At 40.2% G+C, this 21,388-nt stretch overlaps 2 protein-coding genes across 2 annotated transcripts; both read right to left on the bottom strand.

Moving 5' to 3' along the window:
- Window positions 1-2,457: 2,457 nt before the first annotated feature.
- Window positions 2,458-4,150, bottom strand: LOC138906193 (uncharacterized). The gene is made up of 3 exons (XM_070194719.1): window positions 4,121-4,150; window positions 3,929-4,012; window positions 2,458-3,765 (listed from the first exon to the last, which is right to left on the bottom strand). The coding sequence occupies exons 1-3, from the start codon at window positions 4,148-4,150 to the stop codon at window positions 2,458-2,460; spliced, it is 1,422 nt and encodes a 473-aa protein (XP_070050820.1).
- Window positions 4,151-20,606: 16,456 nt separating this feature from the next.
- LOC104108997 (uncharacterized) lies at window positions 20,607-21,017 on the bottom strand. Its single transcript, XM_009618168.1, has one exon. The coding sequence runs from the start codon at window positions 21,015-21,017 to the stop codon at window positions 20,607-20,609; it is 411 nt and encodes a 136-aa protein (XP_009616463.1).
- Window positions 21,018-21,388: the final 371 nt, after the last annotated feature.

The raw sequence follows: 21,388 nt of genomic DNA, 5'->3' as shown, positions 1-21,388 counted from the left end.
TGTGTATTTGCACAATCTTCCATGATTGGAATTGCCTTATCAATTCTCGTGCCTTTTCTAAATATTGTTGCATCTGTACCTCTCTAGCTATGTAAGTCCCCTACATTTGATTGACTACCAACTGAGAATCACTTTTAATCACGAATTGCTCTATAGAGAGTTCTCGTGCCAGTTCTAACCCTGCAATTACAGCTTCGTACTCTGCTTCATTGTTAGTAATAGGATAACATTTAATTACTTGTCTTATACTTTCTCCCGAAGATGGAATTAAAATAATACCCAAACCTGCTCCTTTAATATTTGAGGAGCCATCAGTAAATAGAGTCCACGTACCTAGATTAGATCTGGTGAATATTTGTAATTCCTTTTCTACTTCAGGAACTATTTTTGTGCTACAATCTGCTACAAAATTTGCTAAAACTTATGATTTTATTGCAGTTCTAGATTGGTACATGATATCATACTCACTGAGTTCTATTGCCCACTTGGCTAATCTACCTGACAATTCTTGTTTATGTAAAATATTCCTTAAAGGATAAGCAGTTATTACGGAAATAGGATGACATTGAAAATAAGGTCTCAACTTTATAGATGCCATAACTAATGCTAAAGCAAGTTTTTCTAAATAAGGATATCTAGTCTCAGCATCCAACAAAGATTTACTGACACAATAAATTGGAGATTGTTTACCTTTGTCTTATTGTATCAAAACTGCACTTACAGCTATTTCTGAAACTGCGAGATAAACGAACATCCTCTCACCATCTTTTGGTGTGGCCAGCAAAGGAGGATTTGATAAGTATGCCTTCAATTTTTTGAGGGCTTGTTGGCATTCTTCAGTCCACTCGAACTGATTTTGCTTTTTTAGCACTGAAAAGAATTTGAAACTTTTCTCCGAAGACTTAGAAATAAATCTTCCCAGAGCTGCTATCCTTCATGTCAATCTTTGTACCTCTTTTTTGCTCGTGAGTATATCAGGAATTTCTTCAATAGCTTTAATCTGGGCAGGGTTTACTTCAATACCTCTATTAGATACAAGAAAACCTAAAAACTTACCTGAAGCTACGCCGAAGGCACACTTTTCTGGGTTCAATTTCATATTATAGCTGTGGAGGATCTCGAAGGTATTTGAAAGATTTTGAAAATGATCTTCCGCTCGTGCAAATTTGACTAGCATATCATCAATATATACTTCCATAGTCTTTCCCAGGTGTTCTTGAAACATCTTGATCACCAACCTTTGATATGTGGCTCCAGCGTTTTTCAAACCAAAAGGCATGACTTTATAACAATAAATCCCCATGTCCGTAATAAATGAAGTTTTTTCTTCATCCAAAGGGTCCATTTTTATTTTATTATAACCCGAATACGCATCTAAAAAACTTAATAGCTCATGACCTGCGGTAGAATCAATCAACTGATCTATATGCGGTAAAGAGAATGAATCTTTTGGACAAGCTTTATTTAGACGAGTATAATCTACACAAACTCGTCATTTACAGTTCTTTTTTGGAACTACCACAGTATTAGCTAACCAATTAGGATATTTTACCTCATGTATTGAACCGATCTTTAAGAGTTTTTGTACCTCATCATGAATCACTTGATTTTTGAATGAATATTGCTTCCTCTTCTTTTGCCTGACAGGTACGTATGATGGATCTTCATTCAATTTTTGAGTCATCACCTCCGGAGGTATACCTGTCATATCCGAATGCGACCAAGCAAAACAATCTGCATTAGCTTTTAAAAATTCAACTAACTTACCTCTCATTCCTGGGCTCAGCTTTGCTCCAATATAAACTTTTCGATCTGACCATTGTTCGAATAGCACAACAGCTTCGAGCTCCTCAATTGTTGTTTTGGTGTTTTCATTCTCCTCTGGTTCTTGAATTACATCCGGTTTCGAATCCATATCAGTTTGCTTTGATACATTTTCAGATGAGATTTGATTTACCACGTCTTCCACGAAATCCTCATTTGTATCAATGCTTTCCTTGTGTGACTGCACTACTAAATTGATATTCTTAGAAGTTTGTTGATCTCCTAGAATTTGTTGAATTCCCCATTTTGAAGGAAACTTAATAACTTGATGTAACGTAGACGGCACATCATCCATGTCATGAATCCATGGCCTCCCAAGATTTACATTATAGGCCATGTCCGTGTCTATTACTTAAAATTTTGTCGCTTTGATGACTCATTCCGCGAATGTAGTTAACATTATCTCACCCTTCATAATAACGGTTGAATTGTTGAATCCAGATAAGGAACGTGCTTTTGGTATCATCTGGTCGCCAATTTGCATTTCATTCACCACTCGCAATAAGATAATATTCACGGAGCTACCTGGATCAATCAAAACTCGTTTTACATTAGTGTCATGTATAAGTAAAGATATTACCAGTGCATCATTGTGAGGAATCATTAAGCCATCCGCATATACATCATCAAATGTTATGCTATCTTCTTCCAAAGTTTGTCGAACTCGCTTTCCATGGTTACTGTGAATTTTGCCGTCTTTTTCGCAGCTGTGTACATTACACCATTGACTTCTTCTCCCCCGCTTATCACGTTCACTATTCTCTTTGGAGATGGAGGTTTGGGAGGTTCTTGTCTATTTTTCATGTAAGACTGCTTACCTTTCTCGCTGAACAGGTCTGTCAAGTATCCCTGCTTCAATAAATGTTCTACCTCACCTTGTAACAGTCTGTAATCTGATGTTCTATGGCCGTGGTCATTATGAAACTCGCACGAAAAATCTGGATTTCTTCTGTTTGGGTTTGATCTCATTTCCTTTGGCCATCGCACCTTATCTCCCATACTCCTTAAAACTGCTACCAACTCAGAAGTACTGATATTGAAACTATAGTCTCCAATCCTTGTATTTGCTTTGGTATCCCCATCACGCACATCTCGATCTTTTCTGGACCTAGATGATGATGAACCTGAATCTCTGTTCCTCAATCTATGGTCAAATCGTACATTTTCTGGCTTGGAACACACGTCTCGCCCTGAGGGTCCCATATAAGGCTCATACCTATTTTTACCGGACCTCTTTTCAGATTCCGACCGCCTCGATCCTGTTCTCTCATCATCTTTTGGTTGAGCAACAATGTCTTCTTCAATCCGCAGTTTGGTACTATACCTGTTATATACGTCATTCCATGTTGTGGCAGGGAATTCTCGTAAGCTTTCTTTGAGCCTCCTTGTGGCTTCTGAACTTTTTTCGTTTAGATTACTCGCGAATGCCATGGCTGCCCAATTATCATGTACTCTTGGTAGCATCATTATTTCACGCTGGAATCTATCTACAAATTCTCTGAGCAATTCTGTATCTCCTTGCTTCACTTTGAAGATATCTTCCATTCGTTTTTCAACTTTTTGAGCCCCCGAGTGTGTTTTGATATATAAATCTGCAAGCTCAACAAAAGAGTCAATAGAATTTTCAGGTAAAAGAGAATACCATGTTAACGCCCCTTTAGTGAGTGTTTCTCCAAACTTTTTGACCAACACTGACTCAATTTCCTGCTTGGTTAAATCATTGCCTTTTACTCCTGTGGTGAATGCAGTGACATGGTCACGTGGATCAGTTGTTCCATCATATTTTGGGATGTCAGGCATTTTGAACTTCTTGGGAATGGGCAATGGAGCCGCGCTTGGTTTCCAGGGTTGTTGCGAATATTTGTCGATATCCACACCCTTAATCACAGGTGGTATGCCAGGTATTTGCTCGATGCAGTCGTTTTGTTCTTTCACATATTTCTGCAAAGTTAGTAGTAAAGTTTGTAAATCAGAATTATTTGGTGTACCTGGTCTCCCATCACGTGACTCATTGGGAGTTCCCCCACTTCCTGAATTAGCAAGCCCTGAGCGTGAAATTTCCACAATTGCAGTATTATTTGGGGGGGGGGGGAGTTGGTGGTACAGTTGACAGTCCCCTCACGAAAGCTTGGAGAGCATTATTCACGTGTTCAACGATCAACTGTTTCACAGCATCCTGCTCAATGGTCTGCTCATCTCCATATTGTTCATTCGTGTGAGTAGCAGATCTTTCAGGTGTTCCTTATCGATAAGTGCGTGGAGATCCCTGAGGTGATGGAACTAGAGTTCCTTCTACCTGTTGGTTGTTGTCATTGACAGTTGACATGATTTGGTTGTGAGAGAGAAAGATTTGGAAAATAAAAAAATTATCAGATTCCCGGCAAGGAACCAATTTATTTAACCAAAAAATAAGATTCTCGGTCAAAGACTATTTTTAGAAGAACTCGGGTTACTGATAACCAAGAAATTCCGTACTTTCTCAATTATATGAAAGGAAATAAACGTGATAAGATATATGAAAATAATTGATTGAAAATAAAAGAAAGTAATTGTATTCCAGTAAGAATCAGAACGTGCCTTTACAAGTGAAATTCTCTTCCCTTCTATAAGAGTTTACAAATATAACGTTTCATTCTTTTTATGTCTGAGTCATTTTGAGCATGAATGACATTAAATGAACCGTTATAATTGGCGATCGTAATTGTCCACGAAGATTCTGTAACGATTCCGATTCTTCTTCTTCATTAATTGGAGGTTCGTGAATCTTCCCTTTTATTATCTTGATTCATTTAATCCGTGTCTCTTCTTTGAATAATTTAGGCTCGAGCAACTGCGTCCTTTTATCTCGTGAGTGATTTGTTCGTACCTCTTGTAACCCGTACATCTTTTAATTATTACACTCCAGTTGTCATCTTCTTAGTGATCCACGTATCATGCCCTGTCAGCCACATATAATTCCACGTGTATTATTTATTTTCTACCAATACAAACACGATATAATTTTTTTTCTTTCATAATATAAGTTTGATCTTCTTCTTTTTATTGTTAGAAGATAGGAATAAATTAAACATAACACGTCAACAAATTATTTTAGTTCTAACTTGGTTGGTAATCTCGTGATTTTAAATTTTATATTAAGACATTTGTTTAGTATAATTCTTTAGATTAAAAAAAGAAAAGAAAAGAAATTTGTAGAGAAATAAAGTGACGTGGGTATTCATCAATTATTCATAAAGAAGAATCTGCAAAATGCCACGTCTACTCTTTAATTAGATTGGGGATTGCTCTTCTTAAATTCTTTGTCCTTCTCGAAGACCGTTTACCCTAAAAAATGGATAACAATTAAATCTATAAGTGATTTTAAGGATACGCGGATTAATTCAATACAAATGATGAATTGCGTTAGATTAAACAAATAAAGGACATAATAAATTGTTAAACCAATTAAGGGAAGTGATCCCGGACTCAGTAACAGTTTTAATGAAATGCCTGCCTTCGATCCCGGGCTCGTTAATGATGAACTGATGAATAAAAGTAAGAACTTTGAATAATAGAGAAAATAAGAGTATATTGCCTTGATATGCGTGTTACAACGTCCCTAATGAACAATTAGACCCCTCTTTATATAGTAGGGGAGTTTTACCCTAAGTACAATTCCATAAAAGGTAAAAAAAACTTTTGTTTTACTAATCATCGATTTTCTGTTGATACGTGCCGAGATTCACGCCATGACATTCGATTGGTCACGAATATCACAACCCTTTGTTGGTCGTGCTCGATTATTTGGTAATGTTCTCCAGGGTTTTTGGGATTCGAATCGAACCTGGGGGTGAGGCCCCAATGCTTTCGAGGGCAGGTGTTTTGCCCGGACCCCGACTCGAGGGCTCCTTGCCTCGATTCCGGTTCCTTGCAGTCACGTCTCTTTCTCCGTTTACTTCATAGAAAACTGAGGTGTCCCACGGGTTCGGTTTCACCCATATACAGATAGTCCCCTCGTTTCTCGGAGAGTAAGTTTACGGAAACGACAAGAAATGACATGTGCACTTCGATTCCTTCTTCAATACGTCGTGACAGAAATGACAAAGAATATGAAACGTCCCGTCAATCGTGTCATTATGACTTCAAACTTGTGTCAGCCATCGGCAGGTCATCCCTAGATGTGAAACGGCGCGAAGCCTCTATATATATTCCCATCCTTCGTTCATTTTTTACCTTTTGACCAAAATTCTACCTTCGAGTTTTCAGGATATCATTGCCCTTTTTCATATTCTAACATTTTTACCTTCGTTCTTCAAGATTTCTCAGTAAATTGCAAGCTTTTACTTATTTTCTACCCAAACCAGCACACTTGACCCTTCATCTTCCAACCTTTCTTCATATTTTTCAAGCGTTTTCCAGATAACAATGGCCAAAACTTCCAAAACTGTTCCCCAAAAAGTCGCTTCCTCTTCTTCACAACCGACTGCCGAAGTCGAGGAGACCGATGTGGTCATCTTCGAGAGATTCGCTCCGGGTGTGGCTACCGATGAACTGGCTGCCGAGCCTCCCTTGGAAATGTTCATCCCCGGGGGGTGCTCGATCGCCGATGACTTTAAGGTCAAAAATCCCTCGTCGGTGCAGGGCCTATGTGAGGCGGTATCTTGGTATATTTGCTCCATCACCGAAGACGTCCTTCCCGTGGTTCGAAAGGACTGTGGCTGGTTGGATAAGGACGTAGTAGTCCCCGGGCCCGAGGACGCCATTACTACCCATGTGGAGGGGTATCTAAGTGTTTACACTTATCCCTTTACACTGGGCCCGATGGACTCGATTATTCTAGACTTTTACAAAAGGATGAAGCATGCCTCGGTCAGATCCACTTGTCATTTTGGAGGATCATAATCCTTTTTCGATACTTCGTGAATAAGACCAAATCATGTCGGTTCACCATCGATCACCTACTCTGCCTATACAGTCCCCGAATCTTCCGAGGGGGACTGATAAAGCTCACACACCGGGCTAGCAAAGCCCTATTCTCGAGCATCGATGAGGACCGAGATCGGGGCTAGTAGGGACGCTTCGTCCAGGTGAAGACTGCAGAATTGATCCCTTCCGAGCTTATGCCATTCCCTGAGAAATGGAATGTATCACGTAAGCACATCTTTCCTTTAAATGTCGGTTTTACATTCATCTCCTTTTTTCTCACTAGTATTTGTGGTGGTGTAGCTGCTGCTCGAATCCCAAATACGATTCATCGGTTCAAGAAGTGGATCAAGGGCATTTGTTCGCAGATGCCTTAATCCGAGCGCACATGGTGCAAACTCTCGAAGGGCCGCTGGGAGGCCCGTTCTCACGATAAGATCTCTCTCCTTAATAAGTAACATTAGGCTCCCTTTTTAGCACCATATTCTCATTTCCTCTCTTTTCTTTTCGCAGGTTTGCCTAAGACCATTGAGCTTAGGCCTTCAATAAGGGACGAGGACCAGTCCGTTGATCCCTCCGCTTCGGGGCAGCTCAGGCTGCAGCAGGAGAGAAGAAGAAAAGGAAGGCTCTGGGTTCCCCTAGCTCAGAGAAGAAGAAGCCAAGGAGAAGGTTGGCCCGTAAGCCAAATGAGAGTTCTAGCTCTCGAGCACCCGACTCAGACTCGCTTCTTTGGCTCAGGGATGAGCCCGAGGAAGATGATATTTTTATGGCCCGTGAGCCGACCTTCCCCGAAGAGCAGGTGTCAGCCGAGGGGGAAACAACAGAGGCTGATCTCTCTCAGGTTTGGGAGGCCGATGTAGAGATGAGGGCTGAGACCTCTCGAGACGCCGACTCCTCTCCGCCCGGTGTTATAGAGATTTTGCGGTCACCTTCATTCACCGAGTCCATATTTGATGAAGCCCGAGCGGTGAAGGAGCGATCCAACGAAGGGGCCCATGGAGCGGACGATCCCCTTCGTTCCTTTTTCGAAGGTATGGACTCGACTGCTCTGGAAGACTTCTCCGGGTTAGGAGACTTGGAAGTGCCGAGGAAAGATCCGTCTTATAAGGTCGGCGGGCTGAACTCGAGCCCAAAATTAATCAACTAGTTCCCCGCCCCGAGCATGGATCCCGGCCGTAAGAGGTCAATAATCATCACCGTCCCAGAGGATGCCCGGGTTCTTTCCCCCCTTTGGAGTAGTGAGTTATCTCCGGTGCCTGTTAACCAAAGAATACCAGGCGAGAATGAATGAGGTGGATGTTCCGTGCTTGTTCAACGAAGCGCAGCAGGCACTGAACCGGGTAAGGCATCATTACGCTCTTCCATCCTCTGACTTAGTTTTTGATGTAACTCATGTCTTCTCTCTTTTATCTTTTTGCAGGCCTCAGTACTCCATCATGAAAGTTTCCTCCGGTACCGGGCTGAGGTTAACCAGCTCGAGGCTGAGGCCAGGGAGCTTGCTAAGAAGAGGGACACGTATAAGCTTCTCAGCGAGCAACACGAAGGTGCCGTCAAGAGTATCCGGGCCGAGTTGGATGCGACTTAGAAGGAGCATGCCGACTTAGTAGAACATGTAAAGATTTTTAAAGTTAGCAATGACGACTTAGCCATGGTGACTAACGATCAAACCTTGCAGGTCCAGCAGAAGATTGGCTGGATCGACCAGCTCCGGGCTGAAATGAACGAGGTCTACACCATGACCGATGTTTGGAAGGGAAAAATGGACCGACTGGCTGCGGAGAAGGAGACTGCCTGGGAGCAGCTGGCATTGGTAGAGGTCCAACTCCGAGTGGTGAAAAAGAAGACCGATGCACAGGCTCAGCAAATCGAGGACCTCCAAGCTCAACTGTGTTCGTCCATTGCTGAACGGGATGCCCTTGGCAAGGAGCTCAAAATAACGAGGTCCGAGTAGGAAATAATCAGAGTTGATGCTGAAGAGATGGTGGCCCAGTACAGGGCTGATGTTGAGGCAGCCGAGCCCCATTTGAAAGTTATTGTTGAGTATGTGAAGTGGTTGTCTCGAAGGGAGACTCTAGAGGAGATCCATGCCCGAGGTTTCGACCTGTCGACTGAGATCGAAGAGGCAAAAAGGCTCGAGGTAGAGGCCAAGAAGCTGGCTGAACCCGAGGGTGAAAAGGGCTATGAGGGCTCCGGCGAACCCGAAGATGGAGAAGACCCCGATGGCTCTGGTGACGAGGCGGGTTCCGGTGGAGATCAGGCATAGGTGCCTTAGGAATTCTTGTCTTTGTTTTCACATTTTGTACATTTATTTTGTTGAGGCCATTTTTATTGGCCTTTGTAAAGATATTTTGGAATGTATATATAAGGTTTTTTCCCTTTTGGAAATTTTCAAGTCTATTACCTTTAGCATCCTTTTTACAATTGCAAAGATTTCAAATGCCTTAGCACAGAGTAAAACGTAGTAATAAGTTGTTATTCCGAGGTCCGAACAAGACTTGTTCTCGATATAATTTTTGTTTGAAACTTGTGGGGGCTCGGTATGTCCGGAAGCTTTCTCCAAAGTGCTTGTTTAAATATTCTTAGACTATAATTTTTTCCAGGGTAACCTTTGAACCAGTTTGGAATTTTGAAGGCCTTATGTTTTAATTACGGGCTTTGGACGTCTCCGAGCCGTTTTTAGGGGTGGCAGTAGCCTTTTAAGTTCAAGCACTGCCTAATAGGCTTTGTAACTCTAGGCTTCGATAGCCCGAGCTGTCCGAGTTTGTCTTGGACGATAGTCCCCTAGTGGGGGTGGCCGTAGACTTTTAAGTTCAGGCACTGCCTAATAGGCTTTGTACCTCCGGGCTTCGATAGCCCGAGCAGTTCGAGTTTGTCTTGGACAACAGTCTCCGAGTGGGGGCAGTCTAGTAATAATCGGCTAAGATAATCTTATGAACCAACGATTCGGCCCCCGAATGGTTCCCGCAGGTGCCTTCGTGAACTTCCCTCAAAACATATTCGGTGTCTCCTGGTCCCAGACATATGGCGAGTGGGCCACCGAATGTTCTTCTGAATAGGGCATTATCTTCGGACAGGCTGAACCCGGCCAACTTCATGCGCAGAGCTCTCGATTCTTTAGGATCTGAGGGCAGCTTCCCGGTTTTCAGGTAATCTATATACTTGTTTTTCAAGTCCCAGGTTAAGCTTATTGAGTTTATCTCGGCGTGGCCTTTTTCGACTACCGTTTTTATGAGTTGTACGACCATTCCCGGACTGAATTCATCATCATCAACCGATGACCCCAAGTTAACCAGAGCATCGGCTTCACTGTTGTTACACCCCGTGTTTTCGTACGTGAAAGTATGTCATACGTAAATTGATGAAAGCTCAGAAAATGAGATGTTCCATCACGCATTTTCATACGTTAAAGTTTCGTCGTAAGTTAATCGACGTAAGTTCAGGAATGAGATTATTTTGAGATTATAAGCATTATGCTATTTCAAACAAGTGGCTAGTAAATTCGTGAAGGTGAGAGGGTAAGCAAATCAAAGAAAACGAATTTCGTCGAAGTTTGACATTTTGGATAAAATACGACCCGAGCTAAAATATCCGGTGTTTATGGACTAGTACCATACAAGGTACCATATGGCCACGATAGTAAGGTGTATAAAGTGTATTAAAAGTGAGTAGTATTTTACGTAAATTGGAATAATTCTTAATTATGTGGATAATCGGGTAATTATTAATTTTAGTGGGAGATTAACACTTAATTAAGATGATTGGTGGTTAATTATTGGGAATGGATAACAATCAATGTAGCAGCCTTGCATTAAGGAATGATGTCTCTTAAAGTCACATACAGGGTGGCAAATTAGAGAGTGGTAACGTTAGCAAGGATCATATGACTACTTCATGACCCTTTAGACTTCTTATTAGTTTGAAGGTTTGTTAGTAATGTGTTCTCTTGCTTTCTATGCTTGTAAAGATAAGAGATGGTCATATATCATTTAAGAAGGAAATACTTAGGCTTGCTGGAACGGATGGAATTCTCAAGGGAATTCTTATAAACCCCTACAAGTGCAACATGAATGTTTGTGTGTTACAAACGTAAGTCACATAAGCAAGAAAAGATCTTCAACAATTCAAAACAACGCGAGATTTTGCAATTATAAGGGAGTACGGTGCAATCTTTCTCAAGAATATCATACAGATTTTCCCTACTCCGATCTTGCCGTCACGTGTTTTGTCGCAATTAACGTGTATTGGAGGGATTGTCAAGAGAATCGACTCAGGTATGTTAAGGCTATCCCTTCTTTCTTTTTGGCATGATCAATACGATGCAAACGAAACGAGCAAATGCACAATTTCATAAATGATTCTATTCATAGAAGTACTAGGAGTGTCTATATTCTTGATTCCCTATGTGAATTATTATTATATCTTCTGTTCATGGGTCTCAGAAAAATACGTATTTGATAAAGTTTATCCGAAAGGCATATTGATTTTATAATGTTTCGAGAAATTTTAGTAATGTATTTCTTATGCATTTCATGCATTTATACATGTACATTGACCCATGACCAGATGGCGTTATATATGTGTATATTATATGTATATGGGATATGGAAAAAGGTTATGGCGTTATATACGCACCATCACCTGATCAGCTGGTATACGTTGATGATTTGCCTACAGTGGCCGAGATGATATGATGGGATGCCCTCAGAGGCTTGATGATGTTATGAGCGCATATACCTATACATGGTATGATATTTATACGCATATGCATGATATTGTAAATATTAATGATTCACAGAGATATTCAGACATACATGTCGAGTCTTTTACTCTATGTTTTTCTCATGTCTATTGTCTGCTGATTTTCATTCCTTACATACTCAGTACATTATTTGTACTGACGTCCCTTTTCCCGGGGACGCTGCGTTTCATGCCCGCAGGTCCCGATAGACAGGTCGAGAGTCCTCCAAGTGGGCTATCAGCTCAACGGAAGATGTTGGTGCGCTCCATTTGCTCCGGAGTTGCTTGTTTGGTCAGTATGATTTAGACGTGTATTGTTTGGTATGGCGGGGCTCTGTCCTGACCTTTATGATAATTATGTATTCTTAGAGGCTTGTAGACAGATGTCATGTACGTAAAAGATTGTATGTCCTTGTCGGCCTATGTTCAGTGTACGAGTGGTTATTTTAGTCTTATAAGCCCGTATGTCTTATGTATAAGTTGGTATTTCATGTTGTATTCTACTTATCTCACAGCCAACCTCGCCGGCTCAGTTATCTATGATAGTATGATACGAAAGGATACGTTATGTTGGTACTTGGTTGAGTAAGGTACCGGGTGCCCGTCGCGGGCCATCGCTTTGGGACGTGATAAAAGTGGTATCAGAGCAATTCTGTCCTATGGAGTCTCAAGCCGTGTCTAGTAGAGTCTTGTTTATGAGTGTGTTGTGCACCACACTTATAAACAGGAGGCTACAGGACATTTAGGATTGTCACTCTTTCTTCTTACTCTAGATCGTATGGTAGAGCTCAGTTGTAAGAACTCAATTTCCTAAACTCTATCTTATTGATAATACGATGATGCCTCCATCCAGAAAGATTGTTGGTAAGAGATGTAACTGTGGAAGAGTTGAGTCAGAGGAACTCAATTTTTGCATCATGCTTATGATGGATAAATATGAGATATTCAGCAGATTATGTGTGTACTAAGATGTGTAAACTTCTTGACAAGGATCCCTAAGGCAAGAATGTCTATCCACACTTACAGTAAAAAGTAATAAGAGAATCGGAAGGTAGACACAAGTTTCAGCAAGTAAAAGAAGCAAGATGAAAAAGGGTACGAGCTACCCAGCTAATGAAGATTATCGCAGAGGAATATAAGCCTTTTGAGTTACCTTCAATTATAACAGAAGCAGTATAAGAGAAGGTAGAATATCAGGATCTAACTGGGGTTAGGGTAACCCAAAATGGTGGATGGATTATTAGCGTTAGCTGACATTTCCGAAGGATATTGCAAATATGCTGATAAATCTCCTTGTGAGTCACCCAGATGGTGCACTCTAAAATAGTACAACTAGATATGAGTATTACAAAGATAGGCACTGGAAGCCTTGAAGGTATAAATATTACATTAGTGTGGCTCCCGTCCCTAGTAGAACGGGAATGTTAGGCAACCCGAAGAGCTAGGGGATGGAGCAAGGGGAGCTAAAAGCAAAAGAATGTCTCGTTGGAGTTTTCAGAATAAAGTGATAGACATAAATGTTAGGAGGGAAATAAGATGAGAGTTAATGAAGCATTATGAGTAAGATGTGATACATGGATGACAACGGTAGATCAAAAAGATGACAGTATTACAGAGTCTATAGTCAAAAAAGGAAAAGACGAGAGGTGACAGACCTTGAGATAATAAAAGAGTATAGTCCATAAAGTCATATCCTTATTTCGAGAAATAAGTTCGTGACTCCAACGAGACTACCAAAAGAAAATGTTAGACCCCAGAGTAATAAAAAATCACCATGGACTGATGAACAAGATAGACTAAACATGAACTGGGGACTGAGTAATAGTCGGCATCATGAGAATTTCAGAGATTGCGTCCCGACGATAATAGAATGGACGACAGAAGAATATCCTTTAAAGGTCATTCAGGAAGACGCTTCCCTAAAGCAAGCAATGTGAGCAAAGTTAAGCTTAAGGGACTATGTGTGCCAGTTATACTAGGTATCACCCTCGTGAGTAAGGAATTTTGTTATCCTTGGTACAGAAGGATTACCACAAGGTGGGTAAGGGTCATCGATGATGTGAAAGGATGCCAAAGATGAAGAGGTAAAACATCTATAGGCGTCGTAGCTCTAAATATTAGTACTCCCCTAAAAGGGGGGAATATGGAGTGATGTGACATTAAGTTTAAGTGGTTTTAGTAACTACAGAATGGTAAAGGGAGAATGCGATAAAAATGATAAAGGGATGGGATTGCACTCATTCGAATCCTATAGATATGCAACGATTCCAGGACATTATGCAAACACGACGTCAAGGAGAGGAAGTAAGGATTCCTACCCGAGATGTTATTAATAGATAAAGAGCCAATGCGAGACATAAGTTAAGATAAGGAAATAAACCAAGAAACATTACGCGGAATATTTATATGAGAATGGGCCAACGAGTAGTTGGTAGTTGATTCAGGAAGAGCCTAGTTATGGCTAGACAGGAGGTTACAGACAAATCAACAGATCGTGCAAGATAAACATAGTGAACCCCAAATGGGAATTTAGTCTCGCAGATACGACATCGTGACCCTTGAGAAATATTCAGACAAGAGTGGGGGCAGTTAAAGGTACCGTATGAATGTTATGGAAATAAAAAATAGTCTCACTGGGAAGACAGTCAAAACTTCAGTTCAGGAGCAACCCTACAAGCACAAGGGCATGGAAATAAGTAACTACGGATAATTATAGGCAAACTACGGATAATTATAGGCGAGGAAGAACATCAAAAATTTCGTCAAGTATACGATGTAATAAGCTCACAACTTTACAAGAGTTAGAAGGTCTTCCCTAAGTACTACAACGAAAGACTAGCTGGGGAAATAAGGAAGAAGGCTTCAAGGTAAGCACAGTGACCTAAAGAGTAAATAGTCATGTAAAAAAATAGTCTCACTACAATATTGTATGCACTGCATGAGAAAGTGGCACTTACCGTGGCTAAGGAATGGGAAGAAAAATCAAAAGTAATATTCGAGATCATATGAGTTGCAGGAAAATTTTGGCATGTGTGGGAACTAAGATAAGCTAAGTATGCATCCAACAAGTAGAAAAACGACAAGGAAAAGTAATTGCTTACATTTAATGAAAGAATTGAGTCCAGGTCATAGACAATGGATTGAATTGTTAGATGATGGTATCACGGATATTCCATAGCGTCTATGAAAGACTAAAGTAATAACTAATACCAGGAGCCGCAGATCGGAAGATACATTAAGCCTACACGAAGGCTGATCAGAAGAAAGAGGAAACTAAAGAGTTACATCAACGAAACAAATCAGGAGTCTGATTATTGGACCCAAAAAATTTTAGACATCATGATTAGGAACATTGCAGAATCACTCTTAACATCAGAGGTACAAGAGAGATAGTACAACAACCATATTCTATAACGGCTCTATGATAAAGCTAGTTAGAAAAGTACCAGCCTCATAAGAAGTCAGTATGAAGCTACCACTGGATTGTGTATGCACCAGAGGTGCAAGTCTTATAATAGAGCTTCAAGTCGTGGATGGGAATTATACCTATGTGGAAGGGAGGTCATAAAAGAGATAGAAGATGTGAGGTGAGATTTTAAGGAAAGTAAGTTAAAGGTGAACAACGTACGAGATACTCAAATGCAGAAGGTTTCGAATAGTCCATACTTCAGATAGAAGGCCAGAAGCACTGAGACTCAGTATCCAGGAATGATAACGGCATCGTCAGTGGCATATTTTCTGGCCTATGGTTTCTACGTATCGAGAGGTCTAATTAAAAGAGTAAAGAAGAGTTAGAGACGATGTGATGTCTTGCTTGATATTCCAGAATAACACGAGGAAATCTATGGTGCAAGCAAGTTGAAGGAAAGTTGCGAGTAGTATAAATAGATATGTGTAGGTCGCAAGCTAAAGTATGGTAAAGCAACAAGATTTTAGGAAGACATGAGTAAGGATAAGGAAAGGCAAGTGATAAGGTGACGAGAATGGATATGTCCTCGGGATTAAGCCCATGAAAACAAGAGAGCTAATGGTTTCTCTAAGTTATGGAAAGCTCAGTATAGCCTGAATGAACCCAAATGAGTCTAAGACTAATAGCATTTAGAAGAGATGGAATGTTGCCCTGGTAGTAGAATGAGGGTGTAATTGTGATAGATAAAGGCTGACGTTTGGGTAATGATTTCATGAATTGTACAGGATTAAAATACCCACGTAAGGTAAATCACAATGGAATGCTATGAAATACGATTATGGAATTATAGTATTGTATCGCCCCTAAGTGGATCAAGAAAATCACTTCAAATATTCCTCGATGCAACGTAAGACCTAGCGGTAATATATTACGTAAGAAGTTTTAAGATATCAGTGGTAGATTGTAGATCAACATTGAGGTAAATCAACAATGGATGGATAAAAGTTACAAAGTACGAAATGAGATGTGGCAATATTCGTAAGTTCGACAAAGTACCGACCGAAGAACTTCAATACACCTATAGATTCCCAGAGGGACATGTTGTCAAGTTCTGTATATGTTCCCAAAGTGAGGCCTAAAGATTGGCTAAAAGCTGAAGGGAAGAGTCGCATAGGAGCACATATAAGGAAAAAGTCCTACATGCTGCATGATAGAAGGTAGCAATAGCTACGAGATTGAAAGGATTCCGACCACAAGTCGTAGTGTGAGGAAGAAGCCTAAAGGAGGGAATGCCCTGACTTTTGGATTTATTCAAAGAACAGTTGCCTAAATGGCAAGAAGAGAATTAAAGTATTCGCAAAAGCTGTCAATATTCGAGGACGAATGTTCCAAAGGGGGGAATGATGTTACACCCCATATTTTTGTACGCGAAAGTATGCCATAAGTAAATTGATGGAAGCTCAGAAAATAAGATGTTACATCTCGCATTTTCATACGTTAAAGTTTCATCGTAAGTTAATCGACGTAAGTTCGGGAATTGGATTATTTTGAGATTATAAGCATTATGCTATTTCAAACAAATGACGAGTAAATTAGTGAAGGTGAGAGGGTAAGCAAATCGAAGAAAATGAATTTTGTCGAAGTTTGACATTTTGGATAAAATACGACCCGAGCTAAAATACCCGATATTTATGGACTAGTACCATACAAGGTACCACATAGCCATGATAGTAAGGTGTATAAAGTGTATTAAAAGTGAGTAGTATTTTAAGTAAATTGGAATAATTCTTAATTATGTGGATAATTGGGTAATTATTAATTTTAGTGGGAGATTAACACTTAATTAAGATGATTGGTGGTTAATTATTGGGAATGGATAACAATCAACGTGGCAGCCTTGCATTAAGGAATGGTGACTCTTAAAGTCACATACAAGGTGGAAAATTGTAGAGTGGTAACGTTAGCAAGGGTCATATGACTACTTCATGACCGTTTAGACTTCTTATTAGTTTGAAGGTTTGTTAGTAATGTGTTCTCTTGCTTTCTATGCTTGTAACGATAAGAGATGGTCATATATCATTTAAGAAGGAAATACTTAGGCTTGCTGGAACGGATGGAATTCTCAAGGGAATTCTTATAAACCCCTACAAGTGCAACGTGAATGTTTGTGTGTTACAAACGCAAGTCACATAAGCAAGAAAAGATCTTCAACAATTCAAAACAATGCGAGATTTTGCAATTATAAGGGAGTACGGTGCAATCTTTCTCAAGAATATCATACAGATTTTTCCCTACTCCAATCTTGCCGTCACGTGTTTTGTCGCAATTAACGTGTATTGGAGGGATTTTCAAGAGAATCGACTCAGGTATGTTAAGGCTATCCCTTCTTTCTTTTTGGCATTATCAATACGATACAAACGAAACGAGCAAATGCACAATTTTCATAAATGATTCTATTCATAGAAGTACTAGGAGTGTCTATATTCTTGATTCCTTATATGAATTATTATTATATCTTCTTTTCATGGGTCTCAGAAAAATACGTATTTGATAAAGTTTATCCGAAAGACATATTGATTTTATAATGTTTTGAGAAATTTTAGTAACGTATTTCTTATGCATTTCATGCATTTATACATGTACATTGACCCATGACCAGATGGCATTATATATGTGTATATTATATGTATATGAAATATGGAAAAAGGTTATGGCGTTATATACGCACCACCACCTGATCAGCTGGTATACGTTGATGATTTTTCCACAGTGGCCGAGATGATATGATGGGATGCCCTCAGAGGCTTGATGATGTTATGAGTGCATATACCTATACATGGTATGATATTTATACGCATATGCATGATATTGTAAATATTAATGATTCACAGAGATATTCAGACATACATGTCGAGTCTTTTACTCTATGTTTTTCTCATGTCTATTGTCTGCTGATTTTCATTCCTTACATACTCAGTACATTATTTGTACTGACGTCCCTTTTCCCGGGGATGCTGCGTTTCATGCCCGCAGGTCTCGATAGACAGGTCGAGAGTCCTCCAAGTGGGCTATCAGCTCAGCGGAAGATGTTGGTGCGCTCCATTTGCTCCGGAGTTGCTTGTTTGGTCAGTATGATTTAGACGTGTATTGTTTGGTATGGCGGGGCTCTGTCCTGACCTTTATGATAATTATGTATTCTTAGAGGCTTGTAGACAGATGTCATATACGTAAAATATTGTATGTCCTTGTCGGCCTATGTTCAGTGTACGAGTGGTTATTTTAGTCTTATAAGCCCGTATGTCTTATGTATAAGTTGGTATTTCATGTTGTATTCTACTTATCTCACAACAGCCTCTCCGGCTTAGTTATCTATAATAGTATGATACGAAAGGATACGTTATGTTGGTACTTGGTTGAGTAAGGTACCGGGTACCCGTCGCGGGCCATCGGTTTGGGTCGTGACAACTGTTTTGATCCCGGGGTACATGTTGCAGCGTCCACTCCTTGAATCGATGTATTGTTACATGTAGTTTATCCAAGTATCTTCGCATTCGTTCCTCTTTCACTTCGAATGTCCCATTGACTTGATTTACCACAAGGAGGGAATCGCATTTAGCTTCGATCTCCTCGGCCCCCAGGCTTTTATCCAGTTCGAGACCTGCGATCATGGCCTCATACTCAGCCTCATTGTTAGTCAATTTCACAGTCCTAATAGATTGTCTAACTATGTTACTAGTGGGCGGTTTCAACACGATGCTGAGTCCGGACCCCTTTGCGTTCGAATAACCATCCGTAAAGAGGGACAAGATCCCCGATGAGGTCTTCGAGGTTAACAATAAATCTTTTTCGACTTCAGGTATTAAGGTCGACGTGAAGTCAGCCACGAAGTTTGTCAAAATTTGAGGTTTGATGGTGGTTCAGGGTCGATATTCCAAAGATATCACAAGTTATGCCTCTCTCGATTACATGAACTAATGAATATAGATACAACAGTTAAATTGTCCAAAAATTCTTCAATACATAAGACTAGAATTATAATCTACAAACAATCATCAATATACCAAATCCATCAAACCCTAAAGAGAACTACTCCATATATATGTAGCAATTTATCACAAATATAATTAAAAGATATGAAAACATAAATTCAATCCAAACTCAGGTCTTGAGTAAGGAAGGAATGATGAAATCCTTGTGCTCGTGCTCTTCCAACTCCTCCTTAGGTCAAATATGTGTCAGAAGTCCATAAAATAACATTTTCCATGTATTTATACCAAGTAGGGTCGGGCCCAGACGAAATCACCTTCTCCTAGCCGAAATTGGATTTTCACTCTATAAAAGTTGCACAGGCACGCCGCATGGGGTGACGCGCCATGCGGGCCATTAGTGGGAAAATCCAGAGAGTTGGTTCTGACAGGCAGTAGAGATTTGCACAGTCGCGCCGCCCCACGTGCCGCCCCACGCGCCGCGGCAGTGAGGTTTTCTTAGAGTACAATTTTTTCTTGCGTTTTGACGTCCAGATTTGGTCCTCGACCCCCGAACACGATCCCAGCTTAATCCCTTGGGCTTTTACTCAGACTTCAAAGCTCCAAAACACTCGAATTCATTCCATAACATCTACATAGCTCAGAATCACTCCTACGAGACATAAAACACACAATAATTGCAAAACACTATTAATTAAAGCTCAAAGCGAGTAAAGTACAGTAAAATAGAGTGCAATAAGCGACTAAAACCTGAGATTATATCCTACCATCAAATCATGTTCCAGTTGCTTGGAAATTTAACTCCATCCTGATTTTCTAATTAATACAAGCGTTTACCGATTACACCTAAAATCCGGCATGGACCTTTCCAGTTAGGTCCCAACTTTCTGGCGTTGACTTCTCGAGTGTTGTGAGATACTTTTTGTAGTACCAAATCTCAAACTTTAAAGTAACGAAGATTCACTTTACGGTTATAATAACTCTCCATTATTTGCCTTTGCACCATCATCCTAACAAAAGCCAAATTCCGGTGCTCATCAAACAAATCTAATTGAATCAACATTGCATACGCGTTTTCTCATTCGCTTGCCCGAGAAAATTCCACAATTGGTTTACCTATCTCTACTAGAATTAGAGCCTTTGTACGACATTGAGAGAAAATGGTGTTTCTCTGGTCCTTGATTTTGTTGTAGTACGATATGCCCATAATACTCTAGTAACTCTTCAGGATACCTACCTTTAGCATCTTCTAACTTTTTCTTCAAATTTTGAATTATTATTTCATTCATTGACTCTTCTTGACAGTTAGCACTTGGATTGTATGGAGCTGATGCAATATTTTTTAATCTTCAATCCTTCTAAATTTCATAATTTTGGAGCCTATAAATTGTGGTCCGTTATCACACGCAATTTCTTTTGGGACTCTGAATCGATAAATGATGTGATCCCAGATAAAATCTATCAGCTCGTGTTCACAAACCCTTTTGAAAGCTCCTGCTACAACCCATTTAATAAAATATCAATTACAATTAAAAGAAATTTTGTATGTACGGGTCCCTGAGGCAAAGGTCTAACTATGTTTATTCCCCATTTCACAAATGGCCACGGTGACACAACCGGATGCAAGAGTTCTACCGAATGATGTGCTATTTGAGCATAGCGCTAATAGTTATCACATTTCTGAACAAATGACTGAGTGTCATGGTTCATTCGGGGCCGAGGCCAATTTAATCGACTCTCATTAACTTCTACACCAATGAATCTGCACTAGAATGGTTGCCGCAAATTCCTTCATGAACCTCCCTCATCACATAATCAGATTCTCCGAGACCTAAGCACCGGGCTAACGGACTCATAAAAGACCTTCGATATAATTGCCCAATGACAAGGCAATACTGAGCAGCCTTAGTTCTGAGTGCTCGAGAGGCCTTAGAATCTTCAGGCATCTTACCGTATCTTAAGTAATCAATAAATTCATTTCTATAATCCCAAACAAGACTTGTCAAGTTTACTTCCCAATATCTATTAACATCTAGGACTGAATGTAGTAACTGTACAACTGACCCAAAATCAGTACCTTTTAATTCCGGCGATGAGCCCAAATTGGCTAATGCATCTATATCCATATTTTTCTTCTTGGAGTATGAGTTATTGTCCATTACCTGAACCAAGAATGCAACGTCCGAACTTTGTTTAAGTACTTCTGCATACGCTCTTCTTTGGCATCAAAAATCCCATATATCTGATTGACCACCAGCTGAGAATCACACTTTACTTCAATAATATCAGAGCCTATTCCCCGGGCTAACTCTAGTCCTGCAATCATAGCCTCATACTTGGCTTCATTGTTAGTTAAAGGAAGAGTTCGTATGGCCTTCCTTACAGTTTCTCCAGACGAAGTACTAAGCACGATGCCTAAACCAGACCTCTTAACATTGGATGCTCCATCCCTAAATAAGGTCCAGACACCAGACATAGTCCCTGAAGCCAGAATTGCTTCTTTGTCTACTCAGGGCATTATTTACTTACC

This window comes from Nicotiana tomentosiformis, chromosome 2 (genome assembly GCF_000390325.3).
Source record: "Nicotiana tomentosiformis chromosome 2, ASM39032v3, whole genome shotgun sequence".
Taxonomy (NCBI): domain Eukaryota; kingdom Viridiplantae; phylum Streptophyta; class Magnoliopsida; order Solanales; family Solanaceae; genus Nicotiana; species Nicotiana tomentosiformis.
This window is presented reverse-complemented; position numbering and strand designations above follow the sequence as displayed.